The sequence below is a fragment of the Rhineura floridana genome, chromosome 2 (genome assembly GCF_030035675.1).
Source record: "Rhineura floridana isolate rRhiFlo1 chromosome 2, rRhiFlo1.hap2, whole genome shotgun sequence".
In the NCBI taxonomy this organism is placed as follows: domain Eukaryota; kingdom Metazoa; phylum Chordata; class Lepidosauria; order Squamata; family Rhineuridae; genus Rhineura; species Rhineura floridana.
Window position 1 is genome coordinate 152,328,890 of NC_084481.1, and position 22,724 is coordinate 152,351,613.

Below are 22,724 nucleotides of genomic sequence, written 5' to 3' on the forward strand. Positions count from 1 at the left end.
GTTGGCTTATACCTGATTGGGGTCAGTTGATACTTTCATCAGGCTTTCCAGGGCTTTTAATTCCTTGACAACCTCCTTTGGATGCCTTGCATTTTTCCTGTCACGCCCATTTCTGCCTTTGTATACAGAGTTGTACTTCTTTCCATGTTAATCTTGTTTTCTTTCCCGATTTCAGTGGCACCCACTATTGACCATGCTGAAGGATCGCATTGAAGATTTCACTAAACACTCCTTCAACAGTCTTCTCTGCAACCTGTATCGAAATGAGAAGGACAGTGTTGACTGGCACAGTGATGACGAGCCTGCGCTGGGAAGAAACCCTGTCATTGCCTCTCTCAGTTTTGGTGCCACCCGGATGTTTGAGATGAGGAAGAAACCTTTGCCTGTGAGTGTTGTTGACTTTTCTATGCTTAAGGGAGCTGTGTAGTCCAGTTGCTGCATCAACTTTAGAAGGCCTTTATGGAATTGGCCTCACATTTTATTACTCAAAATTGTATAGTATAATATTTATTTTTATGACATTTATACCCCCTACATAGCTCAGCATGGTGTACATGGATCTCCCCTCCCCATGCTATCCTCACAACAACCCGGTTAGGTTGAGAGGCAATGACTGGCCCAAGGTCACTCAGTGAGATTCATGACTGAGTGGGGATATGAACCCAGATCCTAGTCTGTTTTCTAATGAATCATGTCTTCTCCTTATATGTCCAAAGTATGATAACCTCAGCTTCATCATTTTAGCTTCTAGTAATAGTTCTGGTTTAATTTGTTCTTGTTGTTATGTGCCTTCAAGTCAATTACGACTTACGGCGACCCAATGAATCGGTGACCTCCAAGAGCATCTCTTATGAACCACCCTGTTCAGATCTTGTAAGTTCAGGTCTGTGACTTCCTTTATGGAATCAATCCATCTCTTGTTTGGTCTTCCTCTTTCTCTACTCTCTTCTGTTTTTCCCAGCATTATTGTCTTTTCTAGTGAATCATGTCTTCTCATTAGGTGTCCAAAGTATGATAACCTCAGTTTCATCATTTTAGCTTCTAGTGACAGTTCTGGTTTAATTTGTTCTAACACCCAAAGCTCTCCTCCAACACCACATTTCAGATGAGCTGTTTTTTCTCTTATCTGCTTTTTTCACTGTCCAACTTTCACATCCATACATAGAGATTGGGAATATAATGGTCTGAATGATCCTGACTTTAGTGTTCAGTGATACATCTTTGCATTTGAGGACCTTTTCTAGTTCTCCCATAGCTGCCCTCCCCAGTCCTAGCCTTCTTCTAATTTTTTTTACTTTTGTCTCCGTTTTGGTTAATGACTATGCCAAGGTACTGATAATCCTTGACAAGTTCATTGTCCTTATTGTCAATTTAAAGTTACATAAATCTTCTGTTTTCATTACTTTAGTCTTCTTGATGTTCAGCTGTAGTCCTGTTTTTGTGCTTTCCTCTTTAACTTTCATCAGCATTACTGGTTTCTGCTAGTAGTATGGTATCGTCTGTATATCTCAAATTATTGGTATTTCTCCCTCCGATTTTCACACCTCCTTTTCACACATCTTGGTTCAGTCCCGATTTCCTTATGATGTGTTCTGCATATAGATTAAACAGGGTGATAAAATACCCCCCTGTCTCACACCCTTTCCGATGGGGAACCAGTCGGTTTCTCCATATTCTGTCCTTACAGTAGCCTCTTGTCCAGAGTATAGGTTGCGCATCAGGACAATCAGATGCTGTGGCACCTCCATTTCTTTTAAAGCATTCCATAGTTTTTCATGATCTACACAATCAAAGGCTTTGCTGTAATCTATAAAGCACAGGGTGATTTTCTTTTGAAATTCCTTGGTCCGTTCCATTATCCAACATATGTTTGCGATATGATCTCTTGTACCTCTTCCCTTTCTAAATCCAGCTTGGATATCTGGCATTTCTCGCTCCATATATGGCAAGAGCCTTTGTTGTAGAATCTTGAGCATGGGATTTTAAGGCAATAGTTCAGTAATTACTGCATTCCTTGGGATTCCTTTGAATTGGAATGTATATTGAATGCTTCCAGTCTGTGTGCCATTGTTTTATTTTGATATTTGTTGACAAATTTTTGTCAAAATTTGGACAGATTCAATCTCAGTAACTTGTAGCAACTCTATTGGTATGCCATCTGTTCCTGGTGATTTATTTCTTCCAAATATTTTAAGAGCAGCTTTCATCTCGCATTCTAACATTTCTGGTTCTTCATCATATGGTTCCTTCGTGAATGAATCTGTCATCTTTGCAACTCTTTTATAGAGTTCTTCAGTGTATTGCTTCCATCTTCCTTTTATTTCATCTTGGTCAGTCAGTGAGTGTTCCCCTGTTGATTATTCAACATCTCTACTCTTGGTTTAAATTTCCCTTTAATTTCTCTTATCTGTTGGAATAGGGCTCTTGTTCTACCATTTTTGTTGTCGTCTTCTATTTCTTTATAATAACTATTGTAATAGTTCTCTTTGTCCCTAAGTACTAGTTGCTTTATTATTGCATTTAGGGTTCTGACCGTGTTTGTCTTATTTTGCTGTCCTTCTCTCTTTAACCATTTAAAGAGTTTCTTCAGTCATCCATTGAGGTCTTTCTTTTTAACTAGAGATATTGCCTTTTTGCATTCTTCCCTGATAATGTCTCTGACTTCATAGTTCTTCTGGTTCTCTGTCAACTAAGTTTAAAGCCTCAGATCTGTTCCTTATTTGAACTTTATATCTTTCTGGAATGTTATTTAAATTGTATTTTGGCATTATGATTGCTTTGTTCTTCTTTAGCCTTCCTCTGATTTTTGATATTACCAGTTCATGATCTGCACCGCAGTCTGTTCCTGGTCTTGTTTTCGCATAAAGTATGGAACTTCTCCATCCTCTGCTTCCAACTATATAATCAATTTGATTATTATATTGACCATTTGGTGATGTCCACGTGTACAGTCTTTTTGGTTGCTCAAAAAATGTGTTTGCAAGAAACAAATTATTGGCTTCACAGAATTCATTAAGTGTCTCTCCTGCTTCATTTCTATCTCCTAAGCCCCATTTTCCCACAATTCCTAGTTCTCCTCTGTTCCCTACTTCTGCATTCCAGTCCCCCATGATTATCAGAACATCTTGTTTTGGTGTGTGATCAATTTCTTCCTGTACTTCTCCATAAAATCTCTGCAATTCCTCTTCTTCTGTGTTTGCCATTGGAGCATACTTGACATAAAGTCTAATGGAAAAATTGTCCAGTTGCTTTTGACCTTGAAGCAGGCACTCTTTCAACTATCGCAGTCATTTTAGGTTTCTTTCAGACATGTCAAGGACACAAAAAAGGAGATGGCAGCTATATTCTGTGCCTAAAATGTTTAATGGGAACAAACTTAATTTGAATGGTAAGAGTTTCTTAACTGTTTATGGAATACCAAGGTTGTCATAGTCTGTCAATCAACAATGGTATTTTTGATTGTATGTTTAGTTTGAATTGCCTTAAGCTGTTCTTCAGTTATATGTTCTTTAAATAGAATTTATTTCTAAGTCACCTTTCGGCCAAAAAGGCCATCAAGGCAGCTCACAAAGGTAAATACAAATGCAAAATTCAAGCACTAGTACACAACTTTTTAAAAAATTAAGAAAAAATACTCAGCATCTTTTTTTAAAAAAAGAACTAAAACCTAAATAACTCCATTCTCCTGCCCAAAAGGCAAATGCCAGCCCCTCCAAACTGTCAAAGAGAGAACAAGAATAACTCTCCCCCCCCCAAAAAAAAAGAGAGAATACCTGCCACTCAGGGTTACCTTACATGCAGCACCAGAGGTGGGACAGAGCAGGCAGAAAAGTTCACCCCTTGATATTCCAAACAGTGTTTCTTCTCCTGCCTCTTACTTTGTTTAGGTTTTTAAAATGTTTAATTATTGGTATTTATATAGGCTTCATTCACATTTCATGATAATTCATAGTTTGTCTTAAACCGTGGTTTAATTATGAACATGCCACCCCACCACCACATGGGACCCCTACCCCTAGTACGACACCTGTCTCAAACTACCAATAGTATAGTTTGTCATGTTGTCTGAACTCAGACCATGGTTTGTTTATTTTAACTGAACCTTGAGCAATAAGCCAGAAATAAACCAAGGTTTGTTCTGAACACAGGTTTTCTGTACTGAAGTGACAAGCTCACAAGCCCCTTAACAATACTGATGTGATAAATAGCCTGAGGCACTGATGCCCCTGAAAAATACTGGATTTATGTCCCAGAGTCTTATTTAACACAAATATATAACCACTGTTCACATAATGGTTAATATATTTTGAACCAAGCAAGACATGACTGTGGGAGATGTGCAGCTCAGTCTCCTGCTGATTTCCTGATGAACCCTACCCCCACCCCACCCATTGAAGCTTCTTGAAAAATATAAAGGCAAAACATAAAAGTATCCTGTATTTTACCTGCTCCTTACCCAGTGCCACAGTCCCAAACAGATTGCTTCCACCACTGGAACAGATGTAGGTGGTTTTTAAAAAAAATAAAACAAAAAAACGACAACAACCAACAGGAGAGCCAGTTACAGATCTCTCTCTTTCATGCAGATCAGACCTGCACAGTAACCCACCAGACCCATGTAGTGTCCCTAACTAAATAAAGAAGGGCACAGCAGGGTTTTGTCCTTTAGAAACATGAAAATAGCAAACCTGTTAAGCATTCGGGGAAACAAACTTCTAGCTGAGTATGGCACTAAGCCCTGGTTGTTGTTTTTTAACCATTCTGCTAAGGGGAGTGAGAGATCTATAATATCCAAACATTTAAAAACATTATTAGAGGTGTTGAGTTTTTCTGCATATCCCTTTCAGAAAGAAAGCCCTACGCTGCTGCAAAATTCAAAAACATAGTTCAGACTTTAGGGCAAAGATTGTTTAAAAATGAAAATAGCGAAAGTGTTCTGCAACCTCCACAAGAAATATCTTGCGTTGACTGTGCAGTCCTTCATGTAAAGGCCACTTCAACATCTGCTCAGTTGTTTTGTTACTATTGTATTATATTCTTGCTGCTACTTATCAGCTGACTTTTTCCACAATATAGTTTTACTGAAGCACTTTTACAGTAGCCTGGTTCACACGTCACTTTAAATTATAGTGAAGCTAAACTCTGGTTTAAAAGTGTTTGTACAGCATGCTGCTGCTGGAAGCTAAGCCATGGTTTGGCTTAGTGTTGCAGGCCCGTAGTGTATTGCTGCCCATACAAAACTCAGGAACAAGTAAACCAAGAATAAACCTTAGTTACAGATTATGAATTGCTTGGCAAGAAACAAACCACAAACCGTTATTCAGACATAACACTAAGCTAGACCATGGCTTGTTTCCTAGCAGCAGGGGGGGAGCGAAGTGTCCACAATTTTAGCAGCATCCTGCACGGTCACCTTTTGAACCAGAGTTTGGTTTAACTATGGTCTAAAGTGACATGTGAACCCAAACAGTGGCAATGAAGGACTTGGGCTATGGACAACTGGGCATGGTTTAGGGAAAACTATGCCACAGGCCAGATCGATTCCCTGCCTCTGTTTATAACATGAGATGGAGAAGAAGTCTACTCTTTTAACTGAATGCATATTTCCAGGAGCCAAGTCATTTTTGGTTCCTTGCAAAGTATATATATGTTTAATATTGATATGGTATCATCACATGTACTAATGAAGTATACTGTGGGTAATTTTGTAAAGTGGCCCTTGGTGTTAGAAAGATTCTGGCACATCCTAGAGCTTGTGTTAGGTCCTAAATTCGGCAAGATTTTCCTACTCTGTCATTATTTATTATTATTTTATTGATTGATTGATTGATTTTTGCTGCCCAGCCCTAATAATAAATAATAATAATTTTAATTTATAAGTCGCCTATCTGGCCAATGGCCACTCTAGGCGACGTACAACTCAATTAAAATACATCATAATAAATACAGTACAACAATAAAACAGTAAAACAGTGACAGTTCAGAGTAGCAGGCAATTAGTCAAAAAGATTAACCCTCCCCGGAAGTCCCGAAGGCCTGTCTGAAAAGCCAGGTCTTCAAGGCCTGGCGGAATACATTCAGGGAAGGGGCATGTCGAAGATCATATGGGAGGGAGTTCCAGAGAGTGGGGGCGGCCACTGAGAAGGCCCTCTCTCTAGTCCCACCAGCCTAGCTGTTTTAGTTGGCGGGACTGAGAGAAGGCCCTGTGTGGCTGATCTTGTCAGGCGGCATAATTGGTGGCGTTGGAGGCGCTCCATCAGATAAGCTGGGCCGAGACCGTGTAGGGATTTAAAGGTTAATACCAACACCTTGAATTGGGCCCGGAAAACAACTGGGAGCCAGTGCAGATCGAGCCCTGCATTTGCTTCAGCAATTAGTCCAATACAGTTAACCTGCTAGCTTTAAATCTACGCTGCAGAATAAGCTATGAAACTGAACTATAATAGCTATATGGCAGGTAGCCAAGGAACCAAGGATATGCCTTAGGGGGTGGGGGCAGAAGGAGGAGTCGGGGTATATGTGTTAGATAGTAACGGGGTGATGCTCTGGAGATGCTCACAACAAACATTGTTGAAAACAGCCTCTGTTTAACTTTGATGAGACACTGAGCAAGGTCCAATTCCCTGCATTGAGGAATGTTAGGAATTCCTTAGTTCTTTACAAAAGAAAAATGATTTTTCACATAGCAGGAACTGCAGAAAAGGCAACTTGCTTCTCTGATGAGGCATTAATAGTGCACTCGTGTGCAAATTTACTTAGAAGTAAGTTCCACTGTGTTCCACAGAGTTTACTCACAGGTTGTGCATAGGATAGCAGCCTGAAATGGGAAAAGATTGTGGGTTCCCTGTAAATGAAATGGGACGGCATTCGGGGAAGAGAGAAATCCAGGCTTTTAGGATGAGATGATGTGGTGATGGGAGCATTCTACCAGGCTTAGGTAGACAGTCATGATCTGCAAAATAGCCTGATTGCAAGAATCCCAAATGGGAGATTGATTTAAAAGTACAATGCTTGCAATGAGGAGGATTCCAGCTGGTAGGTTTTTTTTATTTTTTAAAGACTGCAAGCAGCAGCATTCATGAATCAGGAAATCACCCAGAAAAGGACTGCAGTAGCAGCAACGGGGTAACTTTAGCAGAGATGAGAGCTTATGCTGGCAATCCTGCAGGAGTAATAGATGAGCCAACTTTAGGAAACGTATGTGCTTAAATAGGCATGAAACACCTGAGCCAATAAATTTCTTGTAAAGATGGCCTAAGCACAGTGCATATTTCATGATGCTTGACATCTGTTATATCTTTGCCATGGAAGGAGTGATTGGAATATAGTTCTGGGGTTCTGAGAATGAATTTGTACAAGTTCCTTCCTATAGTGTGTGTGCTATAGAAAGAAAGAAACAGCACTGTTTTTTTTTCAGTGCTGCGGAGCTTAGATTCTACAGAGAGCTTTGATTTTCTTCAGGTATATGGACATGTGTTGCTGCAAATCATTGGGTTGAATTCAATTGTGTCCCTCTGTTCATGGAAGGCTGTTCAGTCCAGAAAGGCTTCTGTGAACAGAAGGCATGTAGGTGAATTTCACCAGTTCTGCCTTCTTTCTGTGATCCTCCATCCCCAAAATTAACTCCAGGGAGCTGGGGAATCCTTTGGAACAATTTGGGAAGGTGGTGTGGGGCATGGCTGGAAAAAGGGGTTTTGCAAAAAATCACCTCCCTCTCCCTTCTGTTCTCCGAAGCTTCCACGAGCAGAGGGACACAACTGGAGACAAAGCTTCAGATTTTTCTTGAAATAAGTGTTTGAGTTCAATATCTTTGCAAGTGTTTGTTACATTGAGTAAATCCAAGGGTTCTGTGAGACCTAAGCAAGTCCAGTCCTTAAGCTACTTGAGAATATGCCTGTCATTCCGAGCATCTTGGGGGAAAAGCAGGATATAAGTGATGATGATATTATTATTATTATTATTATTATTATTATTTAAATAATAATAGAATGAATGCATATGATTACAGTGCAAACTTAGAGAGTCTGACTGATATGCTAAAAGAAAAGGCTCTCTAACAGGAATGCAGTCATTTTGGATAAATTCTGTACTAAATGCTTCCTATGTCTGCTAAAGTGCTTTCTCAGATTACTGCTGCTCTGCCTGCCTCCCACCCCCTGATTGATGCCTGACAGAATATCCTGCCAAAGTCATGTCGGCAATTGTCTTGTTCAGAGACATCATCCAGCCAAGTCTGTGCTGCACACAATGTTGGCAACCTCCTCCAAGACTGGATCATTTATCATTGTTCACTATTGGCCTACATTAATTGCCATTGGCCCAGACGATGGACTCTGTTGGCCTTAAATGTAAAAATATCCTGAGATGCATTGGGGGGGGGAGAGAAAGCAATAAATGGGCAGCACCAACCAACTCCTGTATCCCACCCATATTATGCACACACACACCTCCCCCCCTTTCTCACACACACATATTTCTCCAATGCTTGCTCCTTTCTCCATCACCAGCATCATCTCCCTACTGTACAGGTTCCAACAGGGGAAGTGTATGCTCCTGAGGTTCTTGGAGATATGGACAAGCATTGTAAGAAACCCAGTCCTGACTCTTTTTGACGCACTTTAAACATTATTTGAATGGTACAAATGTGATTAATTTCAGAGTGGGCCCTGTTTCCTTGATTACCCTTCCCTGCCACCCGGGCCAGTTGCTGGATTTTATCCAGTATGCTCTTCCTTCTTTGTGTTAATGCCTTTGCTTACACCCCAAGTTCAGTTTGTGAAAGGCAGCTGTTTAGGCTTTTCATAGGGCATATGATCAGTGGCTTATTGGCAGCATCTCATTCTCCTCTTTGATCTTGGGATCTTCTGTCAAACTGCTTACAGAAATTGTAACTTTGGTCTTTGGCACAAAACCTGATATAGGGAGAATATGTCTGAGCCAAATATACTTTTCCAAAACAAATGTTTTTGTGCCTTCTGTTTACCGGTAGAGATCAGAAATGTGGAACCTTGCAGTCTTCCAGATGCTGGTAAATTCAGACTCCTGTCAGTTCATGTTAATGCCTTTGCTTATCATGTCTGAGACTCCACTGCAATATTTAGGAGAACACTGGTAGACAAGTCAATGTGGAGAGTGTTGTTTCAAGTACAAAGTTTGAAAACTTCAAAGATTATATGGAAAATCTGAAAAATTGCCATGTTAAAACAGTTTTGGTTTTAGTTTTTTTGGCAGGGTGGGAGAGACTTTTCTGGGAAGGTTCTATTTCAAGCATAGTCACTGCATTTCTGCAATGAAATGAGTTGCCTTTACCCTTTTGCACTTAACTGCTATGCATGTTTCCAGTGCTTTGTGCTACATGTGTGCCTTCCTGTTATACAATTCTATCTTTTTCCTATGTCTTTGAAGTACATGCAGATCGTGTTCCGTAAGTAAGCACTGTAGAGTAGGGATTCCCAAACTGTGGCCTGTGGCATGCCTATAAAAATGCAATTAAAAATCATACAGCATCTAACACAATGTATCAAAATTGCTTCAACAGGCAGAAAAACCTTTTAAGTGGTCCTACCCTTGGCAATTTTCACGTAGTCAGTGGGAAAAAACATATGGGGACTTCTGCTGTAGAGTTACAGTTCCTTTGCTTTAGAGGAGAGGTGGTCTTTGAAAGTATCTGTCTGAAGCTTTGGAAACAGCTGCCAGAGTAGTTGATAGCAGGCTAGGTAGATTAGTGATCTTCTTTGGTTGGAACCTCTGTATTTCCTTTGATAAACTATACCTCAAATCATTCATAGTAATGAAAGCACAGGTACCTTGAAACCTCGGGTCTGAGGGCTGGATGTAGCCTGTCCAGCCTTCAAGATTCCCCCAAGGCCACACACCTCATTGGCTCTGCTCCGTTCCCACTGGAGTGCTTTTGGCTGGTTAGGATGTGTGGAGGGAGGGAGGGCGGGAGGGCGCTTACTGTACAAGAGTAAGAGTTACATCCATTGTTCCACCCTCTTTTGCCCCTGGCCACCACTGGCATGTGGCTCTCAGAAGGTTCTCCAGAAGAGAAAGCTGTGAAAAAGCATCCTGTCTCTTTCTGTATGTATTTTCCCTCAGCTGGAAGCATGTCCTTCTGGTCATGCATACAGATAAAAGTTTCTATAATTCAAGCACAAGGGAGTTATTAGATAAAAGCACAAAAGGTAGCAAATTTAGCTGAGACCTTATTTTGTACAGTATTGGCTTATCTAGATCCCCCAAAACAGATTTTCCTTTCTGCAGTATAGGTTCACAGAAAGCTGCCTTGTGCCTACACTGACGATCAGTAATTCTCCAGGTTTGCAGGCAGATGTCTTTTCCAGCCCTTCCTGGAGATGCCACAGTTTGAGCCTGGGATCTTTGCCATGCCAGGTATATGCTATAACATTAAATCTCAAATATACCCATCCTGTTCCAGGTACAATAGTGAACTATCCTAGTCATGCATAAAAGTTGAAGAAACTGCTTGCTTATTCTTAATCATGGCAGATGTGTACTTCAGCACTATAATACATATTCTTCAAAAATGTTTTATATATAGACTAAAAAATTACCACAATATTTGTGTGCAGAAAGAATTCACCAAACTGTTGCTTTTGAAATAGCAGCAGCCAAATATTCAGCCTTGGAGAAAAAATATGATGAAAGGCTAAGGACCTGCACACGGGAAGAGGTTGAATGCTCATCATCTGGCAAAGCACCATCCAGTAAGGTGGCAGTGCCATACAACTGCATTTCACACAAGTTGCAAAAGTTTCTCACTGGAGAAAGAAGCATTGTCCCAGAAACAATACTGGGAAAATGCATTGTCTCTAAAACACATGGATAGGGAATCTGTGGCCTTTCAGATGTTAGTTTGCTAGTCCCATCATCTTTGGCTATTAGCCATGCTGGCTGGGGCTATTGAGAGTTGGGGTGCAACAAATCATAAAGGCCACATCTCTGCCCTAATGGAAATGCTGTCTGGAGAGATGGGGTCATCCCCTCCACCCACAGCAAGAATGGGTAGAAAGCCAGTGTGGTATACTGTTCAGCAGGTTGGATTAAAAATACAATGGCATAGATTCAAGCTCCCGCTAAGTAGTTAAGCTTGCTGAGTCAAGCAAGCTTGTTTCTCAGCCTAATCTCCCTCAGCTGCTAATTACATGTTGACAGTATGGAACATGTCTCTTTTCAGGAAGAGAACAATGACTATACTTATGGACAAATAGTTCATATACCAGTGGATCATGGGACTTTGCTAATGATGGAAGGAGCTACTCAGGAAGACTGGCAGGTGAGACTGTTTAAACATAGGTGATACAAATGGTTCATCTTCCCCCTGAATTCTCCACACTAGGATGCAATGTCCTTCCTTGGTTTTTAACAAGGCATAACCACTGGGGAAGCCAAATGGAAATGGACTACCTTCAAGTCGATCCCGACTTATGGCGACCCTATGAATAGGGCTTTCATGGTAAGCGGTATTCACAGGGGGTTTACCACTGCTTCCCTCTGAGTCTAGTCCTCCCCAGCTGGCGAAGGCCTGCTCAGCTTGCCACAGCTGCACAAGCCAGCCCCTTCCTTGTGCGCAACTGCCAGCTCGGGGGCAACTGGGCTCCTTGGGACTATGCAGCTGGCCCACAGCTGCACAGGTGGCAGGGTGCATAACCCCTGAGCCACTCACTGTGGGGGTGATCTTTAGCTGGCCCTTGACACCCAGGAGACACGAGCGGGGATTTGAACTCACAGATTCTGGACTCCCAGCCAGGCTCTCCTCCCCACTGTGCTATACCAGCTAAGGCTGACAAAATTAATTACAGTTAATACATCTTTAGGAGGGGAAGGATGGAGAATTGTTTCCTGTGGAATTTGACTGCTTCTTCAGCATGGCTCACAAAGCACAATGATCTTATTTTAAACTTGAATATCCTTTCTGATAAACCTGTACGAGTGGGATAGATTTCTTATACCACTTCACTGAAATAGCACTATATCGGAATGAAAGCTGGAGAGGTGACTTTAAAAAAAAAAAAGTCAGAATGAAGAAGAGATATTTTTTAAAAGCTTTGAAATTTATTTATTTATTTATTTATTGTACTTATATACCGCCCCATAGCTGAAGCTCTCTTATCATATTCATCTTTTAGCCTTAAATTAATAACAGACTGAAGTTGTGAGATAGTTATCCCAGACAGGCAAGAATCTGGTTATTTCTGTAGAAAACTTTGATGTTTATATAGTGCATGAACTCTGTTTTGGTTCTTTGTTTCAGCATCGCATACCCAAGGACTATCACTCCAGAGAAGCACGTGTAAATCTGACATTTAGGACAATGTATTCAGACTCTGAAGCAATGCGTGCATGAATGAAATATTCTGTGGTACTGTACTCTTGCTGTGAGCCCAGAGAGTAATGCTGGTTTGGGTGAGACAGCCTGATTTGAGTTCAGTGTTATGCTGCCAATTTTTGAAGGAGAGAAGAAAAAGCTGCTGAAAAGAGAGTGTGTAACAGTTGCAAGTTCCCAGGGATGAGTGATGCCTTTTTCCTAGTACTGTTTGCTAATGTGTAGTAGGTGGTGGTGGTAAGCTATCTTGTTTTGTTGAAAAACAATTTTCCCTGTAGAGCATTAATTTTAGTATGACTGTTTTGAATCAAAGATCTGAGGTTTTGCTAGTCTGCAAACACCACCTTTAACAAGTTTTCCCCCAGGCAAGCTGTCTCCCAAAACCCCAAAGTGTAGATGAGGAAGACAGTCACTGTATAAAGAACTGGCTTTCCTGAGGCCACACAGTACACCTGTAATAGATTTTAGAAATGGTATCATCTTCAGAGCCCCGTGCTATGCACACCGGTGCTCTCCACATTGTTAATCAGTACATTCTTGAACAATTTCTATGACACTTGTCAAAACTATCTCAAATGTATTCTTCTCAAATCTGGTGCCTAAAGCAAGTAGCCTATTTTTCTTAAACAGAATCCCTAGTAGGATGTTGGGGGGGAAGAAGCTTCCTGTTTACAAAATAAATTTAACCCTTTCTTCAAGTGGCAGTGGTTCCCCACGATTTTGGAGAGGGGCTTCTCCCAGCCCTGCTCCCAGGCATAGTTTAATTAGAGATGCAGAGATTGAACTTGGAAGCAAGGATTCTGGCCATGCCTTTTTAAGCTACTGAGTACTCCCCTGCTCTAGCCTGGTGCAAAAGGGAGAGACAGGTTTAACGTGAAGCTGTGGGCACAAGTACCAACCACTGCCACATACCAGTGATCTTTATAGTCTCAGTCCTGCATGTATGGAGTGCTTGTAGAGCTCTAGTTATATACCTCTTTTCCTTGTCAAGCTATTACTGCACTAATATTAATATTGTTATTCATAATAATAATTTGATTTCTTACATGTCCTTCACCCTAAGGTCCCAGCAGGGGTTACAAGAATCAACTGGAGTGCTCAAATGCTTTTTCTTACTTGCTTGTGGCTTAATTGTTAACAGTCTTATGTCCTTCAGCTGTGCAGTAGACATGCCCAAATACCATCAAGAATAACCATTGAATCAGCAATATTTGTAGGCTATGATCTATGGCTATGATAAGTTTACCTTAAGGAAGTTTATGGAGAGATTCTCTCTCCCTCCCCCAGTTTGTTTGAAAAGCCCCTCTAAAGAGTCATGGGCCCACCTGAACAATGTTGGATGGAGTACTGGGGGAAGTTGGGGATAGTAAACGTTCCTTCTGTAAACTGCCTTAAGGGATACCTTTACCTTCCACACTAGGGGCTAAACTAGACATGATGTATGTTACATAGCTTAATGGCTAATTTGAAAACAATGGGGGGGGGAGAGCCAGATCAAAAAGGGGTGGGGGCGGCCATAATCAGCCTCTTCCCCCACGGGCCTTATTTCTTTTGGCTTTCCTCCTTAGCCATTGTATAGCCCCTTAAGTTTTCAAAATGATGGGTCAGGAGTGGGTGGAGGACAGTCATAAGAGCCGTGCACAGAGGTTGCAAGTAATGGGGCTCTGGTACCCATAGATCACTGAAAATGATCAGTTGCTACTGGAAGCAAGCAGTGACAGGTGGGGTGGCACAGTTCTTTTTCTGTGACTGAAACAGAACACTTGAAACAGCTATTGAAGAAAATAGCTCAGTTCCAACCTTTCCATGTCTATAGCATGGATGGAGAAATTGTAGCCCTCCCATCTTCCCTAACCATTGGCCATGGTGGCTGTGGTTGATGAGATTTGTAGTCCAACAACATCTGGATGGCTACAGGTTCCCCATCCCTGGTGTAGAGTGAGCATCCAGGTGTGTTCTGTTGCCACAGAAATGCATTGGGGTCATGTGTGCAAAGGTAAGTAGATGGGACTCATGGTAGAATCTCTAAGGCTTAAGCTTGTTCTGCAAGTGTTTGCTTGCACCATTGGGATCCATACTGCTGTATGTACTCTTTACTCACTCAGCTGCCAAAACACACATGGAATGGGGGAATCCTTGAAGGAACTAGCTTGTCCTACCTTTTAGGCAGAACTAGATGAGCCTGTTGCAGGACAGCATTAACTGATTTGCGTAATGCAGCTAGTCAGGGAGAGGATGGCCAACATTAGAAAAAATCCCAGTGTGCATTTAAAATGGGGTATGTATTATCTCTTCGTGGTTAGAAATGCTTTTTGCTCATTGAAAGCAGATGAGAGAAACAATGTGAACTGAGCTACTGTAAGTCACTTTTTAGAAAATAGTGGTTCTTCCCCCTCCCCCAACATTGCATTGTTGCTGAAAATTGCTCCTTGCAGAGTACAGACTGAAGTGACTATTCCTCTGTGCAAATTTTCACTCTATAGCCAGGACTATAAAGGATGAAATGCTCAAGCCACTGAAGGCTCACCGCAACTGAATAGGATTGATTTCTTTCCACCCATCACAAAAGTAGTAGTGTTCACTTGATGTCTATCCAAAGAGATCATGCAACTTTCAAAATGGATTTTAAAATCAGCTGCTTCTAGGAGGAACAGTTAAGAACTATTAACATTCATGGGAAATAAGTGATATTAGTAGGTCCTTGTTCTTCAGCTAGAGTGTCATGATCCGCAACTGGATTGTGCTCCAGTGTAAAATGGTGGGCCAAGCAGCACCAATTTAATTCACTTAGGTTTGTTTAAGAATGGGGGGGGGAGAAACATGGAAGAAAATTGTTCTGTCTTACTGTGGGCTGATACCATTGCAAAATGATGGGAGAGGATCCTCCTTGGAGTGAAGAAGCAGTGGGTGGGAGCTTAACCCTTCACCCTACCCATCACTTACTCTATGTAATCCCCTCTTCCCCCAGCTGAATGTTTCAGGTGCTCATGGTGCAGGAACAGCAGCTGCAAGGGATATTATAGAGTGAAAATAGTCATAGCTGCTTTATACCACTGTTCAATATATGTTACACTTAAAGTGTTTCCCTGCAAAGCATGACATAACTATATCACTGTCTGTAAAAGATGCAATGGTTTGATAACAAATATTCATAATAAAATAACCATATTGCAGTAATTCAGCACTAGCAAGAAAAAAAGGGAAACGACTTCTGGCCTAGCTGTTGATGGTAGCAGCAGGAAGATGAGCACTCCTGAAACACTGCGGAGGGAGGCAGGGCCAGTCCCAGGTGTTAGAACAGACAGACATCATCTTGCCTTGATGCTAAGTGGCAGTTAGCAAAGGTCTCTGGTAAGCCAAGCAACCCCTTCCAGCTTACTAATCACAGTGCAAGGAGAACACAGCCCGACAACCATTTTGCAACCTGGGTTCACAGACTTCCTAACATGTAGTCCAGCCCTTTCTGAGCACTAAACCAAGCAGCCAGGCAAAAAACCTGACCTCCTCCCCCACTTTCTGTAAATACCATTTATTAGATTTTAAAAGTCTTACTTTAAATGCTGCCTTTAGACCAAGGCACTGTGCATGAAGATACGCAAGCAGCACAAAAATATTGTAAATTAAAGGTGCAACATATATTGACAAATGGGACAAATCCAGTTATTTCAAATACTGTTTGTAGCTGTTTCCTTGGCAAGTCCCTTAAACAGTATTTTTTTGGAATTTAAGGCATGCAGAATCCTTCCATTGATTCAAGATTAAACTGCTAGATGAATTGTGCTAAAGTTTGCTGTTCATATTGTATATGATAAGAATGTTATAACTGGGGGGGGGAAACACTCAACTGAAGATGTATTCCTAAAAAGAACTGTGTAAGAAGTAGTCATCTGTCAAGGAGTCTTGACTGCTTCAGCTTTAAAGTAAGGGGAAGTGGTATGCAATGCTATATTTAGGTCTTTTAATTCCAAAACACATCCATCTCTGAACATGATTGTGCATTGCCTCAAATTAGAAACATGACATTTTGTTACAAGATGGTAGACCTGTACCCCTCTTAGGGCTTCAGACAGAGAAGAGGAGATAGCAGGTCACCTGGAGTTATGTCCCAACTGTAGAGTTGAATGTGTGTGTTTAGCTCACCCTCAGCATAATGACCCCACAATTCTTCTTGTATGGTTAATCAGTTTTCAAGGATTGTTCGTGTTGATCCCCTGCCCTAAGGTCGGTAACAACAGCCCCAAAAGGACATATCCCTCTGGTCAGGAGGTAGCAAACAGCAATGTAAGAATAAGCCAGGGGAAACAGTGGCTATTTGCTAATGGCAATGAATGGCTAAGTGACAGAAGATGCCACTTTGGGGAGGGGGGGTTGCTTCATTATATTCTTTTGTTCTTAGTGTTAGATCTAGACTTTCTAGTTCTCCAGCTTCTCTACCGCTACCACCATTCCCATCCTTTTTCTTTTTAAGCATTTATGTTCTCTGATTTCTTCCCTTGAAATCATTTGTGCATTTTTATCAAACTGCCAGGTTGGCACCATTCCATCCATTTCTGTTATCCTTGTCCAGAGGACAGCCTGAATGATCAATTTGGCCAAGTCACCTGATGTGCTACAGCAAGTGCACAGTGCCATAGATACCAAATGGCAGCAAAGAGTCTAAGGAGCTGTAGAGCTAACTGAAACACATAGCTGACTAGCCCAGGGCAGCATATTTTTTTCCCGAAGGGATGGTAGATGACAGATGATGAGTGCCTGTGGATCCTAAAATATCTCATAAAGTACTAGCACCATTTGCTTAACTAAATACATTTATTACTCAGTTTGCCTTTTCTGGTCATAAACATTTTCAACTTGGAAACAGAAGCTGTTTTGCGGTTGTGATTTTTTTTTTTTAGTTCTACTTTTAAATGTCCTGTTGCTGTAGCAACACACTGTTTGAATTGTGGGCTGCTGCCACACCCTCTGAAGCTGAAACTACTGCTGTGAATTTCTGTATGTCCCAAGATTCTTTGTCTGAGCTGGGGCTGTTTTGCTATGTTTGTCGCTAAAGTAAAGACTTTATTACTCAGAGTTAACTTTTTCACTCTGAGAAAAGCAAAATGGGCTAGCAGACAGCTAACAATCTTGGGGTCCAGCTACATTTTACACAGGAGATCTGTGGTTTCTTGACATCTTTTCACGTCAGATGAGACTCCAAATTGCTTTTGAGCAGTAATGCTTGGAGGAAAATGGAAATGGACTGCGTTCAAGTCGATCCCGACTTATGGCTACCCTGTGAATAGGGTTTTCATGGTAAGTGGTATTTAGAGGGGGTTTACCATTGCCTCCCTCTGAGGCTAGTCCTCCCCAGCTGACTAGGGCCTGCTCAGCTTGCCACAGCTGCACAAGCCAGCCCCTTCCTTGTCCACAACTGCCAGCCTGGGGGGCAACTGGGCTTCTTGGGACTATGCAGCTTGCACACGGCTGCGCAGGTGGCAGGGCATGTAACCCCTGAGCCACTCATGGGGGGGTGATCTTTAGCTGGCCCTTGATACCCAGGAGACACAGGTGGGGATTTGAACTCACAGACTCTGGACTCCCAGCCAGGCTCTCCTCCCCACTGTGCTATACCTTAATCCTTTTTGTGCCATCCCCAACTAGCTGCTGTTTGCTTCCCTTGAAGGGGGAAATACATGTGTGATGCACTTTCTACCCCTGTGGTGACCCCAAATGTATCTGATTACTTTTCTCCCATTAAACTGAATGGGTACCATTCACTTCAATGAGGGGGAAATTATTATGAAATTAATAAATTACCTGCCTTTCACCAGAATGTCCCAGGGCGGATCACAACAATATAAAATACAACAAAAACAGTTATTATTTGCTATTTTTGAGACACTATAATATTACACTGGCTCCTCCTGGAAAGAAGGGTAGGATATAAATTAATTAAATACGGGGAAACACCATTTTCTTAACACTAGATGGGCAGACCTCCATTGCTGTCGATTATGTAAGGGTGTGCAGAATCTACCTATGTGCAGAACACCTGCTGCCCATCATAACAATGGACACTTTGTTAATAGTGTAGCAAACCATGAAGCTTCCTCAATCACCATATTGCCTAGCCAGGAAATACACAGGCAGAAATCAATAGATAAAGCATCTGTTAAGGCTTTGAAACTCAGTCTAAAAGAGGCGACCTTACAGGCTGAGCTGGATTTCAGGACAGATTCTGTGTGTCTGAGCTATTTGAGGATAGTCAGACATTTGAGAATTGGAAGGCAAGGGGTAGAGCTAGTCATAAGAAACCCAGGTTGGGTGGTCTTTGTAAAGTCAGGCTCAGCTTCAGTTTAATGGCCTGTTACGTAAGCTCCTGTGCTGGAAAGCTGGAGCTAGCTGCTTTTATCAAGACAGGCTGACAAGGCAGCAGGCAGAAGATTGAACAAGGCAGCAGGCAGAAGATTGAACAAGGCAACAGGCCAGAAAGCTGCACAAGGCAAATCTCTTGTCCACTCCATGCAATGCTATCTTCTCTTGTCAGGATAGTTTGTGTTTTGCAGGCTCAGGCTAGACGGACTGAGGGTTGAGTCTATCTCAATGTGTCATATGTTCAGGTTGCTCTCCCCCTACTGTCACATCTCCAGCCAGCTCTTGGCTCAGCACAGAGATAGGAGCGCCTGTTTGATCAAAATAAAAATCTGCTCTTGTTACAAGGATTTGGGACTAAGCATGGCATTTATGATTTTTCTTGCCAGCATTAGCTTTACACTGAAGCTTTCTTTGAGGAAATACTTCACTGGGCTGAGCTATTTGACCCTTTAAAAGGGGAATATTTCAGAGGATGAAGTTCAACTTTAGCCCTTGGAAAATGTTTCCCCAAACTGCCTGACAATCTAAGGCTCATCCTTACACTAATCTGCCTGAATAACAACATTGAGGAAGATCAAACCTATAGCTGCCAATCATAGGGCAGTATCATTACCTGGAAAGGTACCAAAGGCCAACATCTGAATTGCTACTTGTGCTAATACCATAAACACATTCTCTTCCAAGGCCAGTCCTGTGGAGAGGGTTTTAATGGGCTTAGATGCATAGCACAGTTCTATGCAGAAAGTGTTTGCAACCTAATTCTAGAATTCCCATAAAGTTTAGACTTAGATTCTCATTGATGAACAGACATGAAACATTTCCCTAGATTTTCGTAATGGTCCTGCATGCCATACTTATCAATTCCTGCCTATTTTCACACTATTGACTGGAAGTTTCTGCTAAAGTCAGGAGCAGAATTTTGTGGAACAATACATCTGTGGTTGTTTCTGGAGGTAACGCTTTAAAACAAAAACAAACTTTAAAATACATTGAAATAAAACATTTTAAAACATTTTTAAAAAGCTTTAAAAATATATTTTAAAAAGAAAGAAAAGGTTTAAAAACATTAAAAAGCAATTCCAACACAGACGTAGAGTGGGATAAGGTCTCAACTTAAAAGGCTTTTTTGAAAGAGGAAATTTTATTTTATTTATTTATTAGATTTATATACCGCCCGACTAGCGATAGCTCTCTGGGCGGTGAACATAAAAAGTCTTAAGCAAGCACCAAAAAGATAACAGAGATGGTTCCTGTCTAAGATTTAAGGGGAGGGAATTCCAAAGGGTAGGTGCCACTACACTAAAGGTCCATTTCCTATGTTGTGTGGAACGGACTTCCTGATAAGATGGTATCTGCAGAAGGCCCTCACCTGCAGAGCGCAGTGATCTGCTGGGTATATAAGTGGTAAGACGGTATTTCAGGTATCCTGGTCCCAAGCTGTATAGGGCTTTGTACACCAAAACCAGAACCTTGAACTTAGCCTGGTAGCCAATAGGTAGCCAGTGCAATTCTTTCAACAGTGGGATGACATGTTGGCAATACCCTGCCCCAGTGAGCAATCTCGCCTGCACATTTTGCATTAGCTGCAGCTTCCGAGCCAACCTCAAGGGTAGCCCCACATAAAGCACATTACAGTAATCAAGCCTGGAGGTTACAAGTGCATGCACAACAGTGGTCAAGCTATCCCAGTCCAGAAACGTCCACAGCTTTCTTACCAGCCAAAGCTGGTAAAAGGCACTCCTAGCCACTGAGATCACCTGGGCCTCTAGCGACAAAGATGAATCGAGAAACAACCCCAGACTACCAACCTGCTCGTTCAGAGGGAGCATGACCCCATCCAAATCAGGCAACTGACCAATTATTCAAACTTGGGAACCACCAACCCACAGTGTCTCCTCCTTGCTAGGATTCAGACTCAGTTTATTGACCCTCATCCAGCCCACCACCGAGTTCAGGCAGTGGTCCAGGGCTTGTATGGCCTCTCCCCATTCAAATGTTACAGAGAAACAGAGCTGGGTATCGTCAGTGTACTGCTGGCACCTCACCACAAATCTGCTGATGTCTGCTCCCATTGGCTTCATATACATGTTAAACAGCATGGGGGACAAGATGGTACCCTGCGGCATTGCACAACATCTGCCAGGGGGCCAAAAGACAATCACCGAATGCTATTCTCTGAAAATGACCCTGGAGATAGGATCAGAACCGTTGTAAAATCGTGCCTCCAATACCCATCTCACCAAGTTGGCCCAGAAGGATACCATGGTCAATGGTATCAAAAGCCAAGAGATGAAGTAAGAATAACAGGGTTGCACTCCCCCTGTCCTCCTCCTGATAAAGGTCATCCATCAGGGCAACCATGGCTGATTCAGTCCCATAACTAGGCCTGAACCCAGATTGGAATGGGTCAAGATAATGTGTTTCATCCAAGAGTACTTGCAATTGCTGTGCCACAACCCTCTCAATCACCTTCCCTAAAAAGGGGGTATTTGCGACCAGGCGGTAGTTGTTGCAAACCAATGGGTCCAGAGTGGGATTTTTCAGGAACAGTCAGGTCACCGCCTCTTTCAGGGTGGCTGGAACCACTCCTTCCCATAATGATGCATTGACCACACCCTGGATCCACTTGATCAAATTTCCTTGGCAAGCTTTAATAAGCCAAGAAGGGCAAGGGTCGAGGGAACACGTTGCTGGCCGCATCATTGCAAGTACCTTGTCCACGTCAGCAGACTTTGCACTGCACACCTCATTGGGGACTACAGTAGATGTGGATAGGGCATCAAGACTGCTATGGAGGCGAGCTTTACCCTCAAAGTGCCTTGCAAACAATTCACAGTGGGCCTCCGAAGGGTCTAAGACTCCGTTTCCTGGAGTTGATGTCAACAGACCCCTGACAATACAGAAAAGCTCCACTGGATGGCTACTTGAGGATGCGATGGAGGCAGAGAAAGGGGCCTTCTTCGCCGCCCTCAACATGGCACAGTAGGCAGATATTTTACGTGTGCCTGATCAGCCTCACAGCATCTCTTTCACCACTTGTGTTCTAGCCATCGTCCAGCCTCTTTCATTGCCCTTAGTTCACTGGTGTACCAAGGTGCAAACCATGCTCCACAATGCCAGAGAGGGCACTCAGGGGCAACCATGTCAAGAGCCTGACGCGTCCCGCTGTTCTACAGCGTGACAAAGGCTTGAACAGGGTCACCTGCTCCATCTACTAGGAACTCCCCCAGGGCATTCAGGAATCCTGTGGTTCCATTAGGCTCTGGGGGCAGACCATCTTAATCTGTCCACCACCCCTGCAGGGAAGGATTGGACCCATACGTCTAAACTTCACCAGGAAGTGGTTTGACCATGACAATGGGGTGACCTCCACCACCCCCATCTCCAGGCCACACCTTCCTCCATCTGGAGCAAAAACCAAGTCAAGGATGTGTCCTGCCCTATGCATGAGGCCAGTGACAACTTGAGACAGTCCCATGGTCATCATGGAGGCCATGAAGTCTTGAGCCAGAACACTAGAGGTAGCCTCAGCATGGACATTGAAATCACCCAGGACTGTCATTCTGGGCTCCTCCAATACCACAGATGAGACAGCCTCCGCCAGCTCGGTCAGAGAAGCTACTGGGCAGCAGGGTGGATGGTACACTAGTAGCAACCCTAGTTTCCTGTCTCCTTGGCCCAACAGCAGGTGCAGCCAGCTCCAAAACAGAGTGGTTTCCTGGCGACAGAGATGGAAGTTCTTAGACCACAGCAACTCCTCCTCCCCCCCTCCCCATCCCTGCAGCCTGTGCTAGTGCTGCACCGAGTATCTAGGTGAGCAAAGCTGGGTCAGATCAACTCCTCCCAGCTCACCCACCCAGGTCTCAGTAATGCACACCAAATCGGCACCTTCATCCATGATCAGCTCATGGATGAGTGTGGTTTTATTTTGCAGCAATCTGGCGTTAAACAACACAGGCCAGTGGGCACAGCAGATGAGCAACGAGGAACCTGTTCATGAAAGGAGTGGGAGCAAGGAACAAGG

General features: G+C 42.6%; 1 protein-coding gene across 4 annotated transcripts in view; it reads left to right on the forward strand.

Moving 5' to 3' along the window:
* ALKBH3 (alkB homolog 3, alpha-ketoglutarate dependent dioxygenase) overlaps window positions 1-13,554 on the forward strand; it is a 31,211-nt gene extending 17,657 nt beyond the window's left edge. For 3 of the 4 annotated variants that reach the window (XM_061610815.1, XM_061610814.1, XM_061610816.1), the window contains exons 8-11: window positions 176-385; window positions 10,264-10,392; window positions 11,198-11,296; window positions 12,275-13,554. In XM_061610815.1, coding sequence (XP_061466799.1) covers window positions 176-385; window positions 10,264-10,392; window positions 11,198-11,296; window positions 12,275-12,367 — 531 coding nt within the window. In that variant the 3' untranslated portion in view covers window positions 12,368-13,554. The remainder of the gene's footprint in view (window positions 1-175; window positions 386-10,263; window positions 10,393-11,197; window positions 11,297-12,274) is intronic. The other variant, XM_061610817.1, reaches the window with a different exon arrangement.
* The last annotated feature ends 9,170 nt before the right edge of the window (window positions 13,555-22,724 follow it).